At 26.6% G+C, this 26,004-nt stretch overlaps 1 protein-coding gene across 1 annotated transcript; it reads left to right on the top strand.

Annotated features, from left to right (window-relative positions):
* Nucleotides 1–23,419: 23,419 nt before the first annotated feature.
* LOC101262714 (uncharacterized) lies at nucleotides 23,420–26,004 on the top strand. Its single transcript, XM_026030797.2, has 3 exons — nucleotides 23,420–24,254; nucleotides 24,881–25,087; nucleotides 25,421–26,004. The coding sequence occupies exons 1-3, from the start codon at nucleotides 24,216–24,218 to the stop codon at nucleotides 25,772–25,774; spliced, it is 600 nt and encodes a 199-aa protein (XP_025886582.1). The 5' UTR covers nucleotides 23,420–24,215; the 3' UTR covers nucleotides 25,775–26,004.

Genomic DNA, 26,004 nt, shown 5'->3' with positions numbered 1-26,004 from the left:
TTCTACTTATTTTCGACCTACGTGGCACTATCTTGTGGTCCAACGATGGTTGACTTTTTTCGTCAAGGTACTGCCACATAGGCCAAAAAGGGTAGAAAATTACTTATAAAATAAGTTCAGTAGGTAACAGGACCTTAGTATAGTATAAGTGTGTCTCTGAGATTTCGGACATAGATTGAAGAGTTACTTGTGTATTTTTTCTAAAATGTATGTATTTCTTTTTTTGGTTAGGATTGAAAGTGGTTAGGACATCATGTAAACATTATAATTATAAATTAATATGGTGATAAAGAAGATGATAAATAAAATTATACTAAAAAAGACATAATATTATTAAATGATAGGATCAATTGACCTACATACATATTAAAAACTAATAAAAAAATATGAAAACGATAAAGTGAAAATCTCTTCATAAACAAAATCTCTAAATGACTAAATTATGGATTCTATTGTGTTCATAGCGTGAAAAGAGGGGTCTTCTAACTATAGAATTACATATGTTTCCTCTAATGAAAGAAAGTAATACTTTAACTTTTCTTTTAAGAAAAAAAAATAAATTTTAAATAAGATAGAAAATTAGGAACAAACTCCAACATTTTTTACATGATAAAAATAAAGAATCTAAATATATATATACTTTGTGCAAAATTATTAGGTCAATTATGGCAAATTTTCATGAGACGTAGAAACAATTGAGAAAATTATCTTTGTGGTGAAAAAAATTTCCTAAAGCTCACACAAACCCAGCTCCACATCCTACACTCACATAATTTATTTATTTATTATTTCTTGTAAGCTAATTACTAAGGGCTTCTTTAACAATCTTGATTTGTCAAATAATATCAATTTGAAATTTTCAATTCTAACTCACTATCGTTGATTCAATCTATAGTTTTTAACTTACCCATAGTTTACATAATAAAGTATGCACCGTGGTTTAAGATTAAGACTAGATAATCAATCCATTAATTATGAGATTAAAATTAAATTGTGAATTAGAAATAAGGTTCACCTCACAAATCATACAATTACAACAAAATTAGAAGTATATGCGTTCAATTACCTCAATAATATAATGTTGGGATACTTATTATATGAAGTTTGGCCGACTAATTTATAAAATATGTATAAAATAATGAAAGATGTTAACCCTATTTGTTAATCAATACATATTCAATATAGATATACACATTTTTTTTTATTTTAGATATATTTTCATACTAAATGTACACAGTATATACATTTTATACATATTTTGACCATGTTGGAGTTCTAAAGAATCCACGGACCAGGCCCATTTCAGCCCAAGATTCCAGTCCAAGCAAGCCGGGTAATGCAGCCCATCATCTAATATTTTGTATGTAGAAATTAAAAAATGAAAATGGTGCATTATAGTAAACTATTAATTAAAAATAAATGTTATAACTACAATTTTATTTAATTTTAATTCGTAGCAAACACTTTATCATTCAGAGAATTTCGCTCGTCATTCTCCCTCGCTTCTCTCCTTTATACAAACACAAATACATATTTATCCGTCCTATACACTTATAATTATACAAATGTAAATCGTCTCATGTCCAGTTATCTTATGCCTTTCTTTCTCTATGGCTTTATACAATATGTTAGAGAATTTTTTTTAACATATTGTTAAACATTAAAAAAAAAATATTACGTCATATAGCACAATATATATTATAACTATTATATTTGGGAGAACATTATGCGTAAGATGTCAATCTTGTATAAAAATGTACAATAAAATATAAATTAGAAGCGATGCGTATGCATAAAAATATGACTTCAACCAAATTGGATATAATGCTTTATAATACTTTATGTTGAGTTACATGACACTAATATTTTCCTCAAATATGGTTAAACTTTATTAAATTAATGCTCAATTAATTAATAATATTTTTTTAAGATAATAATATTCACTCGCTTCGACTTGGTCAATGAAAAATCACTCATTTTGATAAGATAATAAAATGATATGTTTTCAGAAGATTCTTGTATAAATATACGGTCTCATTAATATTATAAATTAATAATTCTTTAGAGTATAAAAATATCTAAGAAAATTTAGTGAAATATGATTCTATTATGTTTTATTTTTGTTAAATTTAAATCTAGTTGAAGCTCCGTTCTAACTTTTCTTATTGCATTGATCCAAAAGTTTCAGTGTTGTCTTTTCTATTTGCACCATTAAATTGTGAAGAATTCTAGATGCAAGTGTTTCCTTACGTGTAGCTGGTTCCAAAGGTATTGTATCATCTCCATTGTTCTAAGATATGAACCTCTGAACATGTATCATTTTCACCTATCAAATAGGTTATTAACGTCTATTTTATTACAGTAGCTAAGATCATTAATCATGACCTTAAGTTCACGAATGACGTTTTTTCAGATGGATTCTTTCAAATTCTTTCAGGCTTCAGTCCTGTACAATTTTTTGGTGTCAAAACATTCTTTAAATTAATAAATACTAATTTATCGATTAAATAATACCTCTGCAAAATAATAAATAATATTTCATAGTCCAACCTATATTAATTCAGAGAAATTTTACTATAAATATATACACATATTACAAATATTTAAGTAATCCTAACCACATTTTTATACACTTTGTATCTGTATAAAAGTGAGATGGAGCGAGAGGCGGAGAGTAGCGAGTGAGAGTTTGAGGGAAGGAGGTGTCAAACAAACAGTTTGCTACATGATATAATTAAATTAAAACATAGTTATAGCATTTAATTTGATTTATTAGTTTGTCATTATATACAATTTTCCCTAAATTAATTATAGAAGAAAAATATATTTTCTTTTCATAAAAAATAAAAACATTTATAATAATATTTTGTTTTTTCTTTTAAAAAATAAATATTCAAATAAAATTAAGAAAATTAGGATAAAATCCATAGTAACTAGCTTTGGAATTTTGTGAACTTTACTCTTCGTAGTAACCATAATCAACAAGTCATTAAATGTTAATTAGTCTTCATATTAAGGCTCCTTTGAAAGTATTACTCTCAATAATATTTTCTCCATATATAAGACTCTAATTCAAAACTTTTATATAAAAAGTAAATTTAAAATCAAAATATTTCAAACTTGAGATTTTTAACGAAAAATTCTCAAACGCAAATTAATAAGCCACCCTAGTGGCTCTATGAACAAATTCATAAACTCCCAATTTATTTAGAAAAAATTACTAAAATGCACTACTTTAATTTATTTAATTTCATTAATTCCCTACTGATATATTTAATTATAAAAATCCCTTTTTTTTTATCCCAAATGATACTAATTAAATTTTTATACATTAAAATATTAAAAAGACAATATTTACCTTACCAAGGTAAATCAAAATTTACCTTCCCAATGCATATTTACCTTTCCCCCAAAAAAATCACCTTCCCATATTTACCAACATTAATGTTATGTATTATATCTTCAACTACGATTTCATTCTCCTGGATATAACAAACAACATTAATCAAGTATTTCATTGTCAATTGGAAACTCTTTCAGAAACAATTACAGATAATTGCATCTTATTGTAGAAAGTAATAAAAGCACATGTGATATAAAATGAAGGCATAACAAGAAAGAACTTTTCTTAGGGAAAACCTTGGCCAATAGTATTTCACTTAATTGCCCACATAATGCTTCTTTCCTCCCCTTTAGTGATTTCAACACAGTGTTGTACTAATTAAATCTGTCAAAAACATATCATCTCCACAATTAGAATCTTGCAATCCCCACCCATTACGAGGAACTTAACATTAAGCTAAATTTTGTAAATGACCTGTAATTGACGCAAAGAGTACAAACGGAAGGTAGATTTGAATTCTCACAAATACCACAACAGCTCGTTTGTTAACGATGCCCTTTGATAAGTATTTGTCGCCGGAGCTCCGGTGAGATGATATATTGTAACTAAAATTTAAGTATCAAATTTAAATTGTGAATTTGAGTATCTTTTTATTTTGTTGGACATGAAATTTAATGTATCAAAGAAACATATTTAAATTTAATTTTTTCGTTTATATATAGATTCAAATAGTATATGTAAGTATCACGTGATAGAATGATTCTTTATTTTCTTTTTACTTATATTTCGTATATATTAAGCTATCAAATAATAGTATATGTGTATAAAAATTTAAGTATCTAATTTAAATTGTGAATTTGAGTATATTTTCATGTGTTGGACATGAAATTTAATGTATCAAATAAATATATTTTAAATTTAATATTTCGTTCATATATATAGTTTCAATTAGTATATTAAGTATCATGTTAACCTGTTTATTTGTATTTTAGTATAAGATAAATTGTATTAAGTATCTTTTTAATCTTATCATGATTTTTGAATAAATTTGTTAGTATGTTCAATCAATTTTATTAAGTATCATTTTTTGGTGCTCATGATAGAAGGATTTTTTGTTTTATTTTTACTTATATTTCGTATATATTAAGGTATCCAATAATAGTATATGTGTATCATACTGTCATACATCTGTTATTTAAGTATCATATTTATATGAATTATTGATAAGTATATAAAAATTTAAGTATCTAATTTAAATTGTGAATTTGAGTATCTTTATGTGTTGGACACGAAATTTACTGTATCAAAGAAATATATTTAAATTTAATATTTTAAATATTAGTATTTTATAAGTATCAAAATTAACATAAATAAAGGGAAGGAAAATATAAAAATTAAATGATTATTTAATGTAGTAATCTCTGAAGCAATTAACACAGTCAATTAGTTACAAAAGGAAAATCAGTTACCCTTGATTTTAGCTATAACGGTTACATAAAAAAAATCAGTCATTTATATTCATTTATATTTAAGTATCATTTATGTTTTATAAAGTATCAGGAATTCTTAAAAATAAGGAATTTTTGGTAAATATTGATATCATAGGGATGGAACGTAATTTATCATTTATAGTATGTCATTTGCCAAATTTATACTATTTATATTTATTTTAATGTAGCTTTGGCGTGAAAAAGAACTAATTGTCTTTATCAAACGAATGTCGTGAAGAATAAGTTATACTAATAATGTACGTTTTTTAAACGTTTATAAGTGAGTTTAAGTTTTGAAATATTAGTAATTAAAATAATGTACTTAAGTCTAACTTGAAATAAAAACAGTGAAATCGTACTCTATTGAATTTGAACCTAAATTTTACGGGTGATTTTTCTTGCTTGTATTAGTAATACAATTAGTATACACTTATATGCTTTTTGTGAATGCATTTGTTAATTATATTCTAATTTTTATTACTTTCTCAAAATAAATATACATATATACATAATTTTTTTGAAACTAACGCGTGTATCTATTAAAAAAAAAAGAAAGTAGAAGCAAAACATGATTAGTGAATGGAGGCTTTAATTAAACAATAGCTGTAATTAGGTGGCTAACAAGAATCTTCTTTGTTAACTCCAAAATAATTTCAATTTAATACAGTTTAGTGAATGGAGACTTCAATTAAAAATAATAAAACAAGGAAAATTTTGAAAAAGTCAAATGCTCGAATGATGATTAATAATCCATAATATGATTATTACTTATTAGTTATTAATATATTGGAGAAAAACTACCCAATTTTTCATTTAATATTAATATTTCACTGAAAAGTCAAGAATGGCTAACAAAGAATGATTATTTCGTCGTCATACAACAATGTTCATCTAACAAAATCTTATGAGAGAAGACGTGAAAATATTAATTAAAGGCAAATAAGAATTTAATTCCTTAAAAGTTCATGATCAATTATATATATATATATATATATATATATATATATATATATATAGTCTTTTTTAATCTTAATATTTTTTTTATTTTTGAATACTATAAACATCTCAAGCAGATGCGGAGCTAGCTTATTGCTACGGGATTCGTCTGAATCCTCTTTGAGGGGAAATTATATTATTTATATATAATTAAAATACTTTTTATGGTATATATAATAGATTTTGTACCCCCTTTAGCTAGTTGGTATGTCTATTTTTTTTCAAATTTTGAACTCTCTTATTATAAATATTGACTTCTTTCACTGATCTCAAAATTATGAAGCATAAATAAAATACATTTTTTAATAAAGCAAAATTATATCTTAGATACTTATAAAATATTAAAGTAAAAATAATCAAAATAACTCTTCTTCATTAGTATCTTTTATATGCTTAAAAAATATAATAGATTATTTAAGACGTAAAAAATAAAAATATATATATATTTTTGTGTGTGTGTTAAAAGAATTCAGAAAAAAACACCTTGAATTAGTCTTGGGTAAAAAATGTTGATATGACAAAGGAAGCTTATGAGAAACATTAATTAACCTATCAAAACCATGCATGCACCTTGTAAATATGTTATGATAAAGGATATAAATAAATAAACACAAATAATAGGCTTAATATATAATCAATTCATTAAATCTCGTTTCACTTGAATATTTCAACTCATATAATCAGAGTCCAGAGCCTAAAGGGTATAAAATATTAACAAAAATTTCAAATGGTATATAAAATTTTATATTAATCAAAACGGAAAACGACTTATCTCACCGGAAAAAGTAAAATCGCTGCTTCTTGCAAAATCTGATTTTTTTTTAGAAAAATAAAATCGCTGCCTAAACAACGATTTATAGAAAAAAAAATTAACAAAATCGCTGCCTTTTTTTTAAAAAAAATTAAGGAAATCGTTGCCCCAGCAGCGATTTTAAAAAACAAAAACAAAATTAAAAAAATAAAGAAATTGGGGCAGCGATTTCATTAAAAAAAAATTAAGGAAATCACATCTGGGGCAGCGATTTTTTTTTCTTTTTTGAAATCGGTGCCCCTGCAGCGATTTCCTTAATTTTTTTTATGAAATCGCTGTTGGGCAACGATTTCCTTAATTTTTTTTTAAATCGCTGCTGGGATAGTGATTTCCTTATTATTTTTTTTTAAAAAAAAAATTAAAATTGCTGCCTAGGCAGCGATTTTGTAAAAAATAATTAAATTATAAATCGCTGCTCGATTTCATTTTTTTAAAAGAAAAATCACATTTTGCAAAATCGATGCAGAGGCAGCGCTTTTGCTTTTTCCGGTGGGGTGAGTCGTTGTTTGTGCAGCGATTTTACCGTATTAGTTAATATAAAATTTTATATACCGTTTTAAATTTTTTATTAATATTTTGTACCCTTTAGGTTCCGAACACCATATAATCAAGTATTCAAATAAGATATTTTTTATTCGAAAAATTATTTATATGTGTATTCTCATTCATGTATAGATAAATAAGTTAGTCATTTAAAATATGTCATTTTTTTTAATTATACACATTACCTCAATTAATTATAAAATTTTAGATATTTTTTATTTAAGATTAATACATATAGTTAAAGAATCTGATATACTTTATATAATTAATTTAGCTGTGTAATAGATGATTCGTAGTTTTCAAAAAAATTATTCGGTCAATACCGATGTGTGATTTTTCTCATTGCTTTCTTTTTCTTCTTATGAAAATTTCTCTGCTCCTTACCAAACTTTGATTAGGGGTTGACTCATGACTGAATAGTTAACTGTGTTCTTTGGGTGGACATTTGGAATTTTAATTTGTCTGTTAAGGCGAAGCGGTTTAATGGTGTCGGGATAATTTTAAAATTATATTTTATATATAATATTTTGAACACTTGTTAACACATAATGAAAAATGTTGAAATTAGGTCTTAGGCCTAACCCACATTCCAAGAGCCGGGATAATTTTTAAAATTATATTTTATATATAATATTTTAAACACTTGTTAACACATAATGAAAAATATTGAATTTAAGTCTTAGGCCTAACTCACACCCTAAGAGTCGGGATAATTTTTAAAATTATATTTTATATATAATATTTTAAACACTTGTTAACACATAATGAAAAATATTGAAATCGAGTCTTAGGTCTGAAGCACACCCGGAGAGCTAGCTTTTGAGGTAGGACTAAGACATAATTTCACAAGATTTTGAGTTATTTTCAAATTTTGTTTTTTTATGGCCAAACACAAAATTTTAAAGAAAAGTAAGAAAAGAAATTCAGAAAAAAATGAAAAATTCTCATGACTAAATCGTTCTTATATATTCTTTTTGACCATTTTTTATTTATTGATATTATTCACATAAATTTTAATATTCCAACGATCTCTATAAAGAAAGAAAGAAAAGTAGAGCCCTAATTTTTCTTTAGAATAAAATAGTCAACCAATTTGATTAGCCTTGGACTTAGCTAGTGATAAAGCGAAAGCAACAAAACATTGAATTAATTAGTTGTAACTTTTCTATTTGGTATCAGAGCAGGACCGTTTCATCCGATGTTGGAGTTTCTAAAATTAAAGTTGTCCACGCACCAGATGCTAAGAATTGGACGTAAGGTGGGGTGTTAAAAAATGACAAAAGTTCCAGATCGATGATTAATGAGATGGATGGACTCCTTATAAGGCTTAGACAATCCTCCTCCCTTTAAGCTAAATTTTGGAGTGTGAGTTAGACCTAAAACTCAATTTCAACAGTATGAATAATCTCGTTTTATTTATGTTTATGAATGAAAATGTGAGTTGCTGAAAATTTTGTTTAGTGGGAGATAAAGAAATGGGATGTAATGTTATTTTTCTTATGTGGAGGTGGTGGTTGAGGATGAAGAATGAGATTTAATGGTGGACGAAGAGTATATACTTAATACTCCTTAGTTTTTCCACCCCAAAATAAATATTATTTTAAACACATTTTCCATCCTTTACGAAATATGAAGTTTAATTTACTAAATTATTTCAATTTATCAAATATGTATGAAAATGAACACTATTTTAAAAAAAAAAAGATATTTCGTTACGGGGACTTAACAAAAAAAGAAAAAGAAAAGAGCACTATCAAAAAGTAAGATTTTTTTTTATAGTTGAAAATGATAACTATTTTTGCTTTAAAATAAAAAGCAAACACTTATTTGAAATAACATTTTATTCAAATATAGCAAATATAATATAATAATATAATTTATATATTCTTTTATATACGTCGTTAAAGACGTTAATAAGTTTAAATACAACAACATTAACTCATTTGCTAAATATTTCTAAAGCAACACTAATAATTTCCTTTTACTAAATTAATTAAATATTTCTTTTATTATATATCGGACATATCTAACTAGCTAGTGACAAATTAAAAGTAATAGAGTATTATTAAATTTTAGTGAGTGCATGCATATCCACTCAGGGGCTAGGCACATGTATGTCGATAGTCTAATTGGACATTTTGTTAAAAAAAATATTGTATATATAATTAAATAATATATGATATGAAAAAATATTATATTTTTGAATATTTTTAATGTAATAAGTTATTATAGCCTAATAATTTAAAGTGTTTTGATTGAGTGTTTATTTATACATCATCTTTAATGAGTCAGCATATATATATTCAAATAGCTTTTGTTATTTAAATTTTAAAATTCTTCGTAAAATTTCTAACTCCGCCGCTTTATCCACTAACACTATGCATCGTACTATTAGGTCTCTATCAGAATCATGTGCATATGCAATTATACATTTTGCCACTTGCCAGCAATCAAATTTTGAGTTTTGTCAAAAAAACAATGTCTTATAAGCTTGTAATAATTGAAAATCCAATTTTTGTAAATAAAATTAATACTCTCTCGTATAAATGTTCTTTTTAATTCTCCAAATTTTATTTTAGTATAATCTGATAATTTCACTAATATTTTTTTCTTTCACTTTTTCTTTTAACTTTTTTTAATTCAATGTTATAATATATAGGAAAGTTTTTTTATTTTTTTTTAAAATCAAATATAAATTAAATAAAAACAATAAATCAAACATTAATAAAAAAATAATTTCAACATTACTAATTTCTGTATTACTATTCAACGAAGACCGAAAAGTCAAGTGTGGCTGACAAGCTATCTACTCGACATTTTGGACTAATATATAAGTTTTATCGCCGTACCAACTCTAGGTCCTAATTAATTACTTATAACAAAACAAATAGTAGGTTAAAAAGAAGATTACGAGAAACTTAATTAATTGTATAAAAATTACGGATGCGGCTTCTTTATAACATGTTTTTCATTAAGGATATTATAATTACTATATGCATCAAAAATATAATTTCATACGTACTATAATTCCATGTCATATTAGATCATAATTAATTAGTAATAATGTGAATAAGTACAAAATATGGTGGATACAACTTCATTTCCCAAGTCTTGTTCAAAATAATACAACAACTGGTGGATTATATTTTATATTAGAATTGGTTAAGTAGGATTTAAAAGAAAAATTAAATAATAGTACTATGAAACTTTATATCATAATTATTTTATTTAATTCATCAAAGTTTATTGTGAGGCTCCACTTCCTTTCTCTATTATAATAATTAGTGACATGTTATATTATATATATTCTGAAGAAGATTTTCAGTATTTTCTTCAAATTTGTACATATATAAAAAAAATTCAAAGGATCGTCAAATGACACGTCTCAAGTTTATTTATTTTCATTTTTCGATTTATTAAATTTTCTTAAGCTGATCCATTCATATAGGTTGTTAAAATTTTGGACTTGTTATTGACGATGAGACGCGTCTTTTTCCTTCTATATATATGTAGAGTATTTTTATTTAAGGACCACTCAAACCAGTTTAAAGAAAATGAATTGTTGATTTATAAATACAGTAAAAATAATAATCTTAGAACTTCATCTATTTTATGACAATGACATTTTTTTTATTTTTACAAAAAATAAAATAGTAGAAAAGTTTGTGTTAAAATGTGTTGCTAATCACAAATTAAAATAACAAATGGTAATTGGTAGACGGCACGTAATGTTTGAAATTCTGATAAACTAATTAGATTCTTTGTACACGTGATGACAATTTTTACTTCTTATTTTAATTATTACATATTAGTTGCAGAAAAGATATAAATAATATATAAAGTTTTTATATGCACGTGTAATATACTTCCCTAAAAAAATGGGAGTAAGAAAAGTTGTCAATATATAGTTTTTTAAAGATACTAAAATTTATATTAAAAAATGTATCACCATCACTAATTCAATTAATTAACAACTCTATCAATTTTTTCTTTGGATTTAATCGCCACCGTTGCTCCTAATTTCATGCAATAATAATGTAAAAGATATAATTACAAGTATTTGTCTCTTCTATGGTAATTATCAATATTTGTTACTTTTAAAAAATAATTAATACTAAGGATATATGAGAAAACAGATATTCAATTATATCCTATTTTTTTTAATAAAAACTATTAAAATAATCTATTTTTAATAAGGATAATAATCGAAACAAGTAATTTCAATCTTTATAAAAAGAAAATAAATTTTTTATTTTTTACACGTGTTTTAATTTTTTTTCATTTTCCTTTTGTTCGAATGTTTTTACGATAAATAATTTGGACCACCTCCGTACAACTACTAAGTTATGTTAAAATTTCAAACAATGATATCAAATAATTTTAAAAAAATTAAATAAACGTGTTTCAAAATAGGAAAACTTTATTGGAGTTTCGATCCATATAAATTTTTTAAATGTACTATACTTTCTTTCACAGTACTCATTCCATTTCAAAAAAAATAATTTGATTTAACTTGGCACGAAGTTTCAGAATATAAAAAAAAAATTATATCGTGTAGTCTTAAATTAAAGTTGAATTCAATGTACATAATTATCCTTTGATTTTGTGACGTTGAATATATAACGTGTAAAATTAACTAAAAGAAATTTATTCCTTTTTAAATGGATAAAATAATACATTACTAAAATATGTTTTCTAAAACCACTAAACGCCATTATACAATTTCTCACTCTATAAACTATAAATAGAGCTCTGTTTTCTCTTCTTCCAACCAAATTCAAATTTTCAAATTCAAAAAATGTCTGCGTTTACTAAATTCTTCTCCTATTTCACTAAAAATATCAATATTTTCTTCTCTTCATGGCTTCCTCAAGCATTAAGATTCCTAATTCTACTGTTATTTGTTTCGATCAGTGTATTCGTACAAAAACTAGAAAAACACAATTGCAGGAAAATTATAAACAAAAAGAGCACGAAATTCGTTTACAAAAAGCGAAAACTACTTGGATTTGTTGCTACTGAATCGCTTGATTGTTCGATTTGTTTATCAGATTTCGAGCACAGAGATAAAGGAAGGAAAATTGTGAAGTGTAGTCATATTTTCCATGAAAATTGTTTAGATAAGTGGTTGATGCAGGGGAAGGGACAAGCCACGTGTCCGCTTTGCCGGAGCGTGATTATACCGGAAAATATGGCGGACGTTCACCGGAAAGTTAAAGATGAAGGACTGAGGTTCGCTATGTTTGAAGAGGAACTTGCTCTGATATTACTCTCTGGTTTGACGAGTGGATGTTCTAATTAGTTATTTTTAAAAATTTGGTATATATATATATATTTAATTTAATAATATAGGAAAAATATTCGTTTTTTCGAGTTTATGTTTTATATATATTGTTAATGTAAATAATTTTGTACAGTATTAGATTATAGAAAGGGTATGATATTTGTTTACTCGAAAATGAAATATGTTATATAAATATTTAGTCTAAAGATAAATATATATATATATATATATATATATATTATTTAAATAAATTTTTTGTTTATGTCATTATTCAATACTTCATCTATTTTAAAAAGAGTGATCTAGTTTCATTTGACACGAAATTTTTAAAAAAGTAAATAAAATTTTGAATTTTATAGTGTTAAATTAAAATTTGTAAAATTGTCTTTTAATCTTGTGTCTATCACATAGAAAGTTGAAATTAAAATGTTACCAATAAAAAAAAGAAATCATTTTGTTTTTTAAATTGATCAAAAAAAATAAATAATGTCATTCCTTTTTAAACATAGAAAAAATACTCATATACTAAAAATCACCAATATCCTAATCAACGGAAGAATTTTTAGAAATGGCCTTCAATCAATGGTTGAGTCAGGTTCAAATTCAAAATGTTCTAATTTAAATAGACATTCATTATCACTATATCAATGACATAACTTTTTTTCAAAAATATCGAAATTTAAATATATATATATTTTAATATATATATATATATATAGAGTCCGGAGCCTAAAGGGTAAAAAATATTAACAAAAATTCCAAAACGGTATATGAAATTTCTTATTTCTTTTTAACCAAAAGGGCAAAATCGCTCGCGAAGTAGCGATTTTGTCCACTGAAAAAAGCAAAATCGCCGCTATAACAGCGATTTGTTAAATTTGTTTTTTTTTTAAAATATTTTTTTGATAGTCGCTGCTTAGGCAGCGACATGTGTATAATTTTTTTTAATTAATATTTTCTTTTTATAAAAAAAGTTTAAATCAATTTTTTAAATCAAATAGCTGCCAAGGCAATGATTTTTAATTAATTTTTTTAAATAAATAAATAAATAAATCGCTGCCAAGGCAGCGATTTTAAATCAATTTTTTTTTAGTGATTTAATTTTTAAAAATTAAAAAAGAAATAATTAAAAATTGCAGCAATGTAATTTTAAAAAAATATTTTTTCATTTAAACTTTTTTAAATAAAAAAAGCAAAAAAAAAGAAAAAATTAAGGTAATGTCGCTGGCATAAGCAGCGACTTACTTAAAAAGGTATAAAAAAAATTTTGAAAATTGAAAATCGCTCCCTCGGCAGCGATTTTGCTTTTTCCAATGGACAAAATCGCTACTTCGCGAGCGATTTTGCCCTTTTGGTTAAAAAGAAATTTCATATACCGTTTTAAATTTTTTGTTAATATTTTTTACCCTTTAAGCTTCGGACTCTATATATATATATATATATATATATATATATATATATATATATATATATATATATATATATATATATATATATGATACTTAATTTTTTAATAGGAGTAGTATAACTCCTGCCCTGCCTCCAATGACCAAGTCAACAATTCAGTGAACACCTATCAAAATTTTGGAAGAGGCAGAGAAACTTCAGTGACAAATTAGTAAGAAAATGAAAACAAGAATGAGAAAAATCAAACATTAATATTGACCACATAAACTGAAGATCAATGGCCTATACAATTAAGGTTATTTCATTACAACAGTTGGAACCTGTATAGACAGACAGCTAGCTCTTATCACATAAAGGCAAAGAAATTGTACATATGATATGCCTCGAAAAGGATCTGATATATCCCTCAATTTTATTATTTGGAGCTGATATATCTCTCGTTATAAAAGTGACTTATATGTGTCTTTACTGTTATATAAACGGCTTACATATACCTCTGCCGTTACAAAATGGCTCACACATATCCTTTATTTAACGGAAGTTAAAAAATTAGTTTTGAATTTATATTTGTTACTTCTAATTTTTTTTTAAAAATTATTTAGGGGTATATATGGTTCTTCTATTAAAGTTCAAGGTATATTTTAATTTTTTCATACATAAATTATTTTTTGACTTCTTTTACTATAATTATTTGAGTTTTTTATTCTTATTTTATTTTTTTCTTTCATTTATTAGTTTAAAGAAAGAAAATTTAAAATATTTTTTGTGTGTGTATAGTAATTTAATTTTGTATTCGAAGAAAAAATTTGGTCATCTACAATTAGTTTTACAAGAATATTAGTGAAAACATAAATAAATTTGATTATCAAAATTATAATTATAAATTAGCCATTGAAACAAAAAAAAAGTCAAGAAAAATATGTTTGACGAGAATTAAATTTACTCATATGGGATTATATTTTTTAGAAAAAAATAAAAATATAGATTAAAATTATTTTTTTTCATTTCCGTTAGAGGAAAAAGGTATATGTGAGTCATTTGTTTACAAGTAGGGATATATATGAGTCACTTTTATAACGAGGAGTATATCAACTCTAAATAACAAAGTTTAGGGATATATCAGACCCTTTTTCCTATGACTTAAGATGTAGTTTGATTCAATATATTAAAAATAACATGTATTGTATTATTTTTTTTAAAATTACTCGTTAACAAAATATCATCTATAAATATAATAGAAAAAAATTGAAAGGACAATTATGTCTTTAGTCATTCTAATAATATATACATTAAAAATTCTTCATATTACTAATACCATAGTTTTTATGTATTCGTTATGCACGCCTTAAAATCAAATAGAGTTCACATAATTCTTTAAAAAATATATCGGATAAAATATTAATAATATATAAAATTAATGTATGCATTATTATTAAATTTCCATAACACTAGCTAGTCTGGCAGAAAAGGACACAGTTTCAAAGTTTCCCTCAGTCCACAGGTTTCATTGATTAGAATTCTTTGGTTTATTATCATCGCAACAATTACTATAGAGTATAGTCTTATAAAGTAGAGTCTAGAAATACAAAGTATGCACAAGTCTTGCTCATTTTCAGACGTGGATCTATACGATCGAAAGGAAGAGTTTGTGAATTTGTTAATTTTCAAAAAATTATATGTATATATATATATTTGTTTTGAAAAATTGATAGAAATTAAAATATAGTTATAGTTAATTTTGATAAAGCATTATGAATGTTAATGACATTAAAAAGACCATTACATCACATTCTAAAGAGACTCATCTTTTATTTTGAAACTAAAATGTCATTCTCCTTGAAACTTTCTATGATTAGATTGCAAGTAGATTTCTGTTCAGTTTATCTGATATTTTAACTTGTCAATGTAACTAATAACTTTTCGTTCTTGTTGTGTTACCCGAATGACATACCAATTGCTATAGTTTGTATTCCTTTATTAGATCTACAACTTTTATGTATGTCTTCATAATGTATTATATTGTAAATTATATTATTTTTTATCGTTATATAATGTCATACTTCAATAATTTAAATGATAAATTTTTTAAAAAAGAAGGTGGAATACGAGATAGAACTACAATGAAAATATATATACTACAAAGGATGAAATGAGATAGTCAATATATACATATAAATGAGGACCATAGACAAGGTGATGTAACACCTCTCTATGACCTCTATTTGAATTTAGTTTTTCTCTCTCTCTTTTTTTTTTTAAATAAATTAATTATTATATCATAAAAAGGATTACTAAAATTTATTATAAATAAATATTTTATTAATGGAAGATCATTTATAACAAAAATTCCTCATCTTTTTTATTTATTTATCTCACTTATAAATTATATTAAAAGGAGAAATATAATTTATTTATTTTTTGACCTTTTTAAATTTAAATTAATTATTTTATTATAAAAATATATTACTTTATTTATTTAAATAAATATTTTATTAATGTAGAAATATTCATCAAAAAACACTCTATATTTTTTTTTCTATTTGGTTCTCTCACTTCTAATCATGAAATCATAATAATTTATTTTTATATTTTAAGTATTTTTATTTTTATTTTTTAATTTATTCATTAGGAGTTACTAATTATGACTTGCCCCTCTTTAATTTTTACTTTAATAATATTCATAACTTTCATAATTTTTATATCCATAACCTCTAAATTAAATTTGTAAATTTATGATGTCTTATGATATTCATTTATTTTGCCTATAAACTATCAATCAATATATTAATATAAATGAGGACCACAGACAAGGTGATATGACACCTTTCTAGGCCTTCATTTGCTTTTAGTTTTTTTCTTTTTTTTTTCTTAAATAAATTATGGATTACTAAAACTTATTATAAATAAATATTTTGTTAATGGGGGGTCATTTATAACAAAAACTCTTCATTTTATTTATCTTACTTATAATAAAAGAAGAAATATAATTTATTTATTTTTAACCATTTTAAATTTAAATTAATTATTTTATATAAAAATATATTATTTTATTTATACAAATAAATATTTTATTAATGTAGAAATTATCAAAAAACTCTCTATATTTTTTTCTATTTGTTTCTCTCACTTCTAATCATGAAATCATAATAATTTTTTTTACATTTTAAGTTTTTTTATTTTTAATTTTTAATTTATTCACTATGAGTTACTAATCATGACTTGCTCCTCTTAAATTTTTAATTTTAATAATATCCATAACTTTTATAATATTTATACCCATAACCTCCAAATTAAATTTATAAGTTATGATGTTTTATGATATTCCTTTATTTTGCCTATAAACCATCAATCAATATATCAAGATAAATGAGGACCACAGACAAGGTGATGTGACACTTTTCTATGACCTTCATTTGCATTTTGTTTTTTCTCTAATTTTTTTAAAAAATAAATTAATTATTATATCATAAAAAGGATTACTAAAATTTATTATAAATAAATATTTTGTTAATGGAGGATCATTTATAACAAAAACTCCTCATTATTTTTATTTATTTATCTTACTTATAATAAAAGAAGAAATATAATTTATTTATTTTTGACTTTTTCAAATTTAAATTAATTATTTTATTATAAAAATATATTACTTTATTTATAATAATAAATATTTTATTAATGTAGAAATTTATCAAAAAACTCTCTATATTTTTTTTCTATTTATTTCTCTCACTTCTAATCATAAAATCATAATATTTTCTTTTTACATTTTAAGTATTTTTATTTTTAATTTTTAATTTATTCACTATGAATTACTAATCATGACTTGTCCCTCTTTAATTTTTACTTTTAATAATATTCATAACTTTCATAATATTTATATCCATAACCTCCAAATTAAATTTATAAGTTATGATGTCTTATGGTATTCCTTTATTCCACCTATAAACCATCAATCAATATATCAATATAAATGAGGATCATAGGCAAGGTGATGTGACACTTTTCTATGACCTTCATTTGCATTTTGTTTTTTCTCTAATTTTTTTAAAAAATAAATTAATTATTATATCATAAAAAGGATTACTAAAATTTATTATAAATAAATATTTTGTTAATGGAGGATCATTTATAACAAAAACTCCTCATTATTTTTATTTATTTATCTTACTTATAATAAAAGAAGAAATATAATTTATTTATTTTTGACTTTTTCAAATTTAAATTAATTATTTTATTATAAAAATATATTACTTTATTTATAAAAATAAATATTTAATTAATGTAGAAACATTTATATAAAAACTCTATATTTTTTTTCTATTTGTTTCTCTCACTCCTAATCATGAAATCATAATAATTTTTTTTTAAGATATTAAGAATTTTTATTTTTATTTTTTAATTTATTCACTAGGAGTTACTAATCATGACTTGCTTCTCTTTAATTTTTACTTTTAATCATATTCGTAACTATCATAATTTTTATATCCATAACCTCCAAATTAAATTTATAAGTTTATGATGTCTTATGGTATTCCTTTATTTGCCTATAAATTCATATTAGTTTAATGAAGATTCACATTCACAATTATCCATTTTTCTTTTCATCATATAGGTATAGTTTGTAACAAAAAAGAAGTAAATGAAGGTAAGAAATAATTTATTTTGTAAATTTTTATTTTTTATTTTCTCTATTTTTGTCTATGTAAATTAGTATTTGGTTTGTGAATTGTCACGACCCAAATCGGGCCGCGACTGGCACCCACACTTACCCTCCTATGTGAGCGAACCAACCAATCTAAACCTTAACATTTCAATATAATATCAACAGAAAGTAATGCGGAAGACTTAAACTCATTAATAAAAACCAATTCAATAACTTCTAAAAACTCAACAACTATTATTATCCCCAAAATCTGGAAGTCATCATCACAAGGACATCTACTTCAAATTACTAAATCTAAGAGTGTCTAAGAAGCTAAAATACATAAACAGCTAGTCCATGCCGGAACTTCAAGGCATCAAGACATGAAGAAGAAGATCCAGTTCAAGCTAGAAGCGTTAGCTCACCCTGAAATCCGGTGTAATGAAAACTGGCTAGAGTTGCGGTTGAGTTGAAGATGACGGTACGTTTGCTGTACTCCACAAATAACAAAGAAAACAAATACAAGTAGGGGTCAGTACAAACACAAGTACTGAGTAGGTATCATCGGCCAACTCAAAATAGAAAACAGTATATATCAGCTAACATCATAAAACCAACTAATATCCTTAGCATGCAGCATTTACAATTACCATAACCCTTGGTTACAACACCAAGCACATCAATGAGGACTCACGCCTCCTCATCATACTCATTTGGGAATTAGGTTCATTAGATTGAATATATTAACATCTTTCAAGATTTATTATCCTTATTCCTCTCTTGTCGGTACGTGACACTTCGCTCCTCATATACTATCCTGGTGTCGGAACGTGACACCTGATCCATATTCTATCGTGGTACCGGAACGTGGCACCCGATCCATATACTATCCTGGTGTCGGAACGTGACACTCCGATCCATATTCTATCCTGGTACCGGAACGTGGCACCCGATCCATATACTATCCTGGTGTCGGAATGTGACACCCGATCTGTTGTGCGGAATTTGAGATAATACGAGAAAATATAAACGCGAAAAATAAGACAACAGATTTACGTGGTTCACCAATAAATTGGCTACGTCCACGGGAAGAGAGGGAGTAGTTTTATTATGGAGAGGCAAAAACAGAATTACAGAATAGGGTTTCCCATAGCGTCTATATATAGTGCTAAGCTACGCCCTAACAGGCTTGGGCCCAATATACAGAATCAACAGAAAATTAAGGGCCCAATACAACAACATTGTATACCGTCGGCCCGGGGGCGTCTCCGCCCCCCCGGACCCCCAGGCCAGGGGGCGCGTCGCCCCCCTGGACCCCCCGACTCGCTGACCGGGCAGCGAGACCCCCGTCCTTTCTGTTTGTAGCGGGTCCGATTCAAGGCATTCAACACGATCCATATTCTATCTTGGTACCGGAACGTGGCACCCGATCCATATACTATCCTAGTGTCGGAACGTGACACTCCGATCCTCATATACTATCCTGGTACCGGAACGTGGCACCCGATCCATATACTATCCTGGTGTCGGAACGTGACACTCCGATCCTCATATACTATCCTAGTACTGGAACGTGGCACCCGATTCCCTAATCTCACTACTTTCGTTCATCAAGCCTTCTTTTATACCAAGGCATCATCATTAACAAAGTAGATTAGGGTTTCTTTTTCAAGATTTAGGATTCAATAGCTTCATCATGCTTATTTTATCACAATTATATAATCACATTCATGCAAGCATACAATTAAGCATATAGAAGGGTTTACAACACTACCCAATACATATCATTCGCTATTAAGAGTTTACTACAAGTAACATAAAAATCATAACCTACCTCCATTGAAGAATTTTGATCAAGCAAGCAATTTCCCAAAGCTTTGTTCTTCTTCCCGTTTCTCCTCTTTCTCGTTCGATCCCCTCTTTCTCTCTCTTTCTGTTCTTTTCTTTTTCTTATTCAAACCCTCTTTCTTTTACCCTAATTAGCATATAATTAAGTATAAAAGATGGTGAATTAACCCCTTAATTAATTCAAGGTTATCTCTTTTAACCCTCAAGTAGTTAAATTATTAACATTAACCCACTAAATTTATAATTATAGCAGGAATAGTCCAAAACGTCCCTTAAAACATTTAAAGAAATCCGACCTCGCCTGGGATTACGCAGCCTGTGACGGGCCGTCGTGCCTGCGACGGTCCGTCCTGCTGCTCCATCACAGAGTTCAGAGACTCACTTTTTATTTAAGACCCTGTGACGGCCCGTCATGCCTGTGACGGTCCGTCCTGCACTTTCGTCACGAAGTTCAGAGAGTCGATTTCAGTACCCATTTTTCAGAATTTCTAAGTGTTTTGAAATGAGACACCCTCGACGGTCTGTCGTGCCCATGACGGTCCGTCGTGGGTTCCGTCGTCCCAGCCAGTTTTTCCAGAAATAAAATCTGCCGCTCAAAACGACTAACAAGTCATTACATGAATGAAACTAACATGTAACAAAAAAACAAGCATGAAGTTAATAAATATAACATTCTCAAGTCCTTATTTTTCCATTTCCTTTATTTTGTCTATATAAATTCATATTTATTTTCATGAAGATTCACATACAAAGTTATAATTTCTCTTCTTCATCATACTTTTTTGTGAATTAACTAACATGTAACCAAAAAAAGTATATGAAGGTAAGATATAATTCATTCTAAAGTCTTTCTTTTTATTTTTATGTACTTAGACATGCTTTCTTAATTATTTTTTTATGTTTGTATTATAATTTATCAAGTAAGTATGACTAAAAAAATCTCTGTAATTCTTAACAATGTGATGTCTGTTTGCAATTTCTCTATCTAATAGTTAGTTTTCCAGATTTAATATTGTTTGATTATAATATTTTTTAGATTTCAAAAAATAATTATCACTTAGTATTGTTAGTACTACTGAAAAGATAATATACAAATATTTTAAGTATAGTTTATTTTCGTTCTTTCTTTTGATATAATTATTTTTAATTGGTGTATGATTTTTTTAATTTAGTTGGTTGCATATAATGAAGAGTTTGACATATGAATCAATATATGATGATGAATCTCTTTGCATTGGAAAATGGTAGAAGGAAAAAAAATATAATTAGAGATTATTTTTTCGCTTTGAATAATATTAACAACTTAGTTACTTTTACTAGAGAATTTTGAATTTTGATTTATATAAATAATTTAGTTAACTGTATTATATTGTCAACACTAATCATTTGATCCTTTAGTATCTACTTTCTTTTTGTTATGAAAAATAATAATATAATTAGTTCATTTTAACAACAACAAAAAAATTTATGATGATTAGTTTCTTTTATTATAATTATGAAAAGTAATTGAAAAATAAAATATTATTTTCATGATGTCATTTTTTGTGTATGTAACAATCTGTCACCGTTCTTTTTGCTTCGAATAATTTTTATGTAGTCACCAATTATTATATTTTTTCTGTTCATTTTTTGTATTTTCACCCCTTATTTTTTTTTAATAATTTTATAAATAAAATCAATACATAATTAGTAATACATTTATTGTCTAATAAAATTATACATTTGAATTATTTAAAACTTATGTCTCTTCATCTTACTTGTAACGTTTGATATTAAATATTATTGATAACTTTTATATGTTTTATTTTTCGTAAGTCTTATAAATATTTAATTAATGTTTAAAGAATTATAATAAGCAAATGTAATACTAAAATTAAAAAAATCAATTTTTTTTGACGAAATCAGATATTGAACAGAACGCTAGTACTGCTACAAAAGATAGAACATTAACTCCTAGAAAAGATATAGAAAATTAAAACATATAAAATATTTTCAACCTAATACAATATATTGTTATTTCAATTATTTCTTATTCCATTTACTTCATCACGGTGAATATTTTGTTCATATATATATATATATATATACGAAATAAATAAATATATTTTATATGTTTAAAAAAAGTCTATGATATCGCAGACGATGAGAAATATTAATATTATCTAATATATTCGATACTAACCTAAATATTACATATTTCATATTTTTATCTTATAAATATTTTATATAATCGCGCGAAGCGCGAATAATTTCACTAGTCAAATAATAAGTAAAGATAAAATGAGATTAACACGCGATGACACCAAATGGACATTACATAAAATGAAACCTTCTAAATTGTTACCTAAAATTTAAATTAAACGATACCATACAATACAGTTTATATAACAATCATGATTTTTGAACTTGGATCCGTTTTTGTAGAGTCCCCACTTTAATAGATCCGTTCATTCAAATTCTCTCTCTTTTTTTTGAACTAACAAAGTATGCATTCATTTGAAAATTAATGTTTTATTTTAAAATTAAAGAAACTAAAGCTTAAACATTATTGATTTTCTGAAGCTGGAGATACCTTCTGGAAAATTTTGGCCAAAATTTTTCAATATCTAGTGACTGTTATCACATTTCAGCTTAAATATCTTTAATTTCAAATAATTAATTTCTAGGTGACGAAAACCTCAAACTTCTATAATTTTCAATAAAGGATAACCTAACAGTTCTCTCTGGATTCATCACATGAGAAAACGACCATATAAATGTTTAAAACTTTTTTTTAGTAACAAAAACCCTCATAAGCTTAAGTAAATCCTAAATTTTGAATTAAATTGAATTTTTCTATTGAAATTTATTCATGAAGGAGGAGAATTACTCATTCAACTGCAGATAATTACAAAAACTTGCAAATTTTAGTTCAATCCCCATAAACTAATGCAGATTTTATAAAAAGGCCAACCAAACTAAAATATAAAAATTGCAAAAGAATTAGCATAAGACAAAAAAAATCTCCCCCCTCCCCTAGGAAGCTCGCAATCTTCAAATTGAAAGTGAGGGATGAATACACAACTTGTATTTTCTCTAGCTAAAAGGTGACTTTATCTCTGGACTTCCATTCGTAACTTCAGTTTTGCATATAAAAATTACCGAAAAAATTTCTCATCTTTTGTTAACTACGTATTATCTCGTTCTGTTTCTCCCAAAATACATAAATTCGAACTCGACTACAGTTATTGCGATGTTGAAAGCCGATCGCAAATCACCGAATGGGTTAATTTTGCTTGCTACTAGAAAAGTGGAACATCTTCTACTAGATTTAATCAATTCACCTTTTCCATTGACTCAATCATTCTGTGAATGTTCGTCATTGATAACATTAGCAATGGTTTTGGGTCGTTTCAACTTTGACAACACAGTCATAGCATGGAAGTCTCTATAGAGCCTAAAATTGGGGAATTTTTTGATAGATGAGTACAAAATTGGAAAAATATTGTCAGGATGTCCTGTATTGGAAAAGATATGGAATTTTTTTGATTTAGTTGTGCTTAATGGTCCTCTTCGCTTGGAATTAACGTCTTCAAAGTTAAAGACACTGAAGCTGAATGGTCAATGGTTGATTAATAACGGAAGTCTTCGTTGTGTGGAAATTTTTGCCCCGCATATTCAGCATTTGGAAATTTCAGGAGGTCTTTTTATGATCTCAAGTGTATTCTCCTAGATGTGTCTGCTGTGGTTACTGCGAAGCTTACTTTCAGCGATGATTATGGTCTACATTTTGATCCTGAGGAAGACAGTTGTAGTGACTATCATCAATTCTTTTAGGTCCCTCTCCTGCTGTTACCTTCGAACGTTCCATAATGTTAAAGGAGCTAACAATTGGAACTTGGTTCACAGAGGTTTGTTTTTATCTCAGACTACTTTTCCTTGGACAGTTGAGAATTAACCTTTATACAAATTTCACAAACTCAACTGGATTTGTTGCAGAAACTTGTGGCTTTTTTGTCAACTTTAGAATGTCGGGTATTTTTTTTTGTCATATCTGCCATACATGTATCTGAAAACACGGATTCTTCTGTGTCGGTTGTTGCTTAAGTGTTTAGATGAATAGGTTCGCTACTTTAAGATAATAGAAAAAAGTGGATATCAGGCTCTTCTTTGGGTGCGGTATAAATGAGTTGAGACTTATGTAAAATCACACCGAGATGATGATCTAATCCGAATAAGTTTTGCTTGAGGCTCAGATAACTCATCCAATGCTTTGAGCTCCTTTGCAGGAGATGAACTGGTTTAGCTCATAGAGTCGAAGCAAAATGTTTGGTTGTGCCAATTTTTGTATTTGACTTTGTTTCTTGTATTTTACCCACAGTTTCTTGTATAAAGAAGTCTGCTGATTACTTTCGTGTTGCATATACCGTTAAAGAAATTCAATAGATATGTCACATAACTTATGTTGCCATGGAGTACTTCCGTTTTATACTTATTTCTTTCTCCATTCTTTATATTACTAGTTTCATTGCAACAGGTTCTGTGCATGTTGCTGTTCAAAGGGACTGTACTTCCAGAAATGAAATGCAAATATCTGACGCTGGAGTTGCATGTGAAGAGGTTTAATTTGTATGGTGTAGCTGGTATTCTGCGAGCTTCAAGTCATGTAGAGACACTCAACATAAATCTATATACGGAGGCACTAGACAGAGAGGGACGCGACATAGATATATCAACAAAATCTGTAACTTCCTCTCTTCTTTTAAATCCATTCATTTTATGAGTTTAACCACCCCTCCTGAGAAATTTTCTTTCGTCACTGCAAAGCTTAACATTAATTGGTTGGTGTTGTTGCTTTCTTTGAGTCAAATGAGGTCTGAAAAGGAAAGAGTTGGGTGCCATCCACTCTTTGTTTTTGTTACTTATGGCATGAATCTTTAAGATAGGAACAATCATCATAATCTGTTTTAGAAGTACCTATAAGATTTGTTGGTTCTACGAACATTTTTTCCCCACTTTGGTGCAATATCCATGAGTCTAACCTGAATTTAGTCCTGATTAAATTCTCTTTCTCCAGCTTGAAGATACCCACTGCCACTTTGAGTTATCAGATTTGGTCAAAGGAGATGATATTGGTTTGCAAAATTCGATTTTAAAGTTTGGGTTTCCCAACCTCAAGAATGTTAGGATTATCAACACCCCCGGAGAGCGGTGCTTTAAGAATCATTTCAAACAGGGCTTTGACAAGCTTTTGAAACTTTCAGAATTTCTGTTAAAGAATGCTACAGTTTTGGAGAAGTTTGTGGTATCAAAGGGAATAACGTGCAAGATATTATGTTCAACCAACTGCGTGTCCACATTTTTATCTCAATTGGCTGAGAAATTGTTTTGTTGCCCAAAATCCTCAACGAATTGTGTGATTATCTACTGACAGTGAGCTTGTGATGATGATTAGACTGCAAGTAGTTTCCATAGGATACACGAGACGTTGCCTTATATTGAGTTTTTAGTGAAATACTCATGCAATCATGATACTTGTAACTTGTCTATGCAACGAATTACTTATCTTGTGGCATACCAAATGTTTCGATGGTACATTTGTTGCAACTCTTGTTTTTCTCGACCTGATAAGATGAGCAGTAATCCACATATTTTTAATAT

This window comes from Solanum lycopersicum, chromosome 4 (assembly GCF_036512215.1).
Source record: "Solanum lycopersicum chromosome 4, SLM_r2.1".
Lineage (NCBI taxonomy): Eukaryota > Viridiplantae > Streptophyta > Magnoliopsida > Solanales > Solanaceae > Solanum > Solanum lycopersicum.
The sequence above is the reverse complement of the archived record's forward strand: the minus strand, read 5'-3'. Positions and strand labels throughout refer to the sequence as shown.

Bases quoted from the DNA above. Each gene is read 5' to 3' on its own strand.
- LOC101262714 (XM_026030797.2), top strand. From the start codon at position 24,216: ATGTTAAAGGAGCTAACAATTGGAACTTGGTTCACAGAG. The intron at 24,255-24,880 runs GTTTGTTTTTAT...TCATTGCAACAG, and splicing joins TTGGAACTTGGTTCACAGAG to GTTCTGTGCATGTTGCTGTT. The intron at 25,088-25,420 runs GTAACTTCCTCT...CTCTTTCTCCAG, and splicing joins TAGATATATCAACAAAATCT to CTTGAAGATACCCACTGCCA.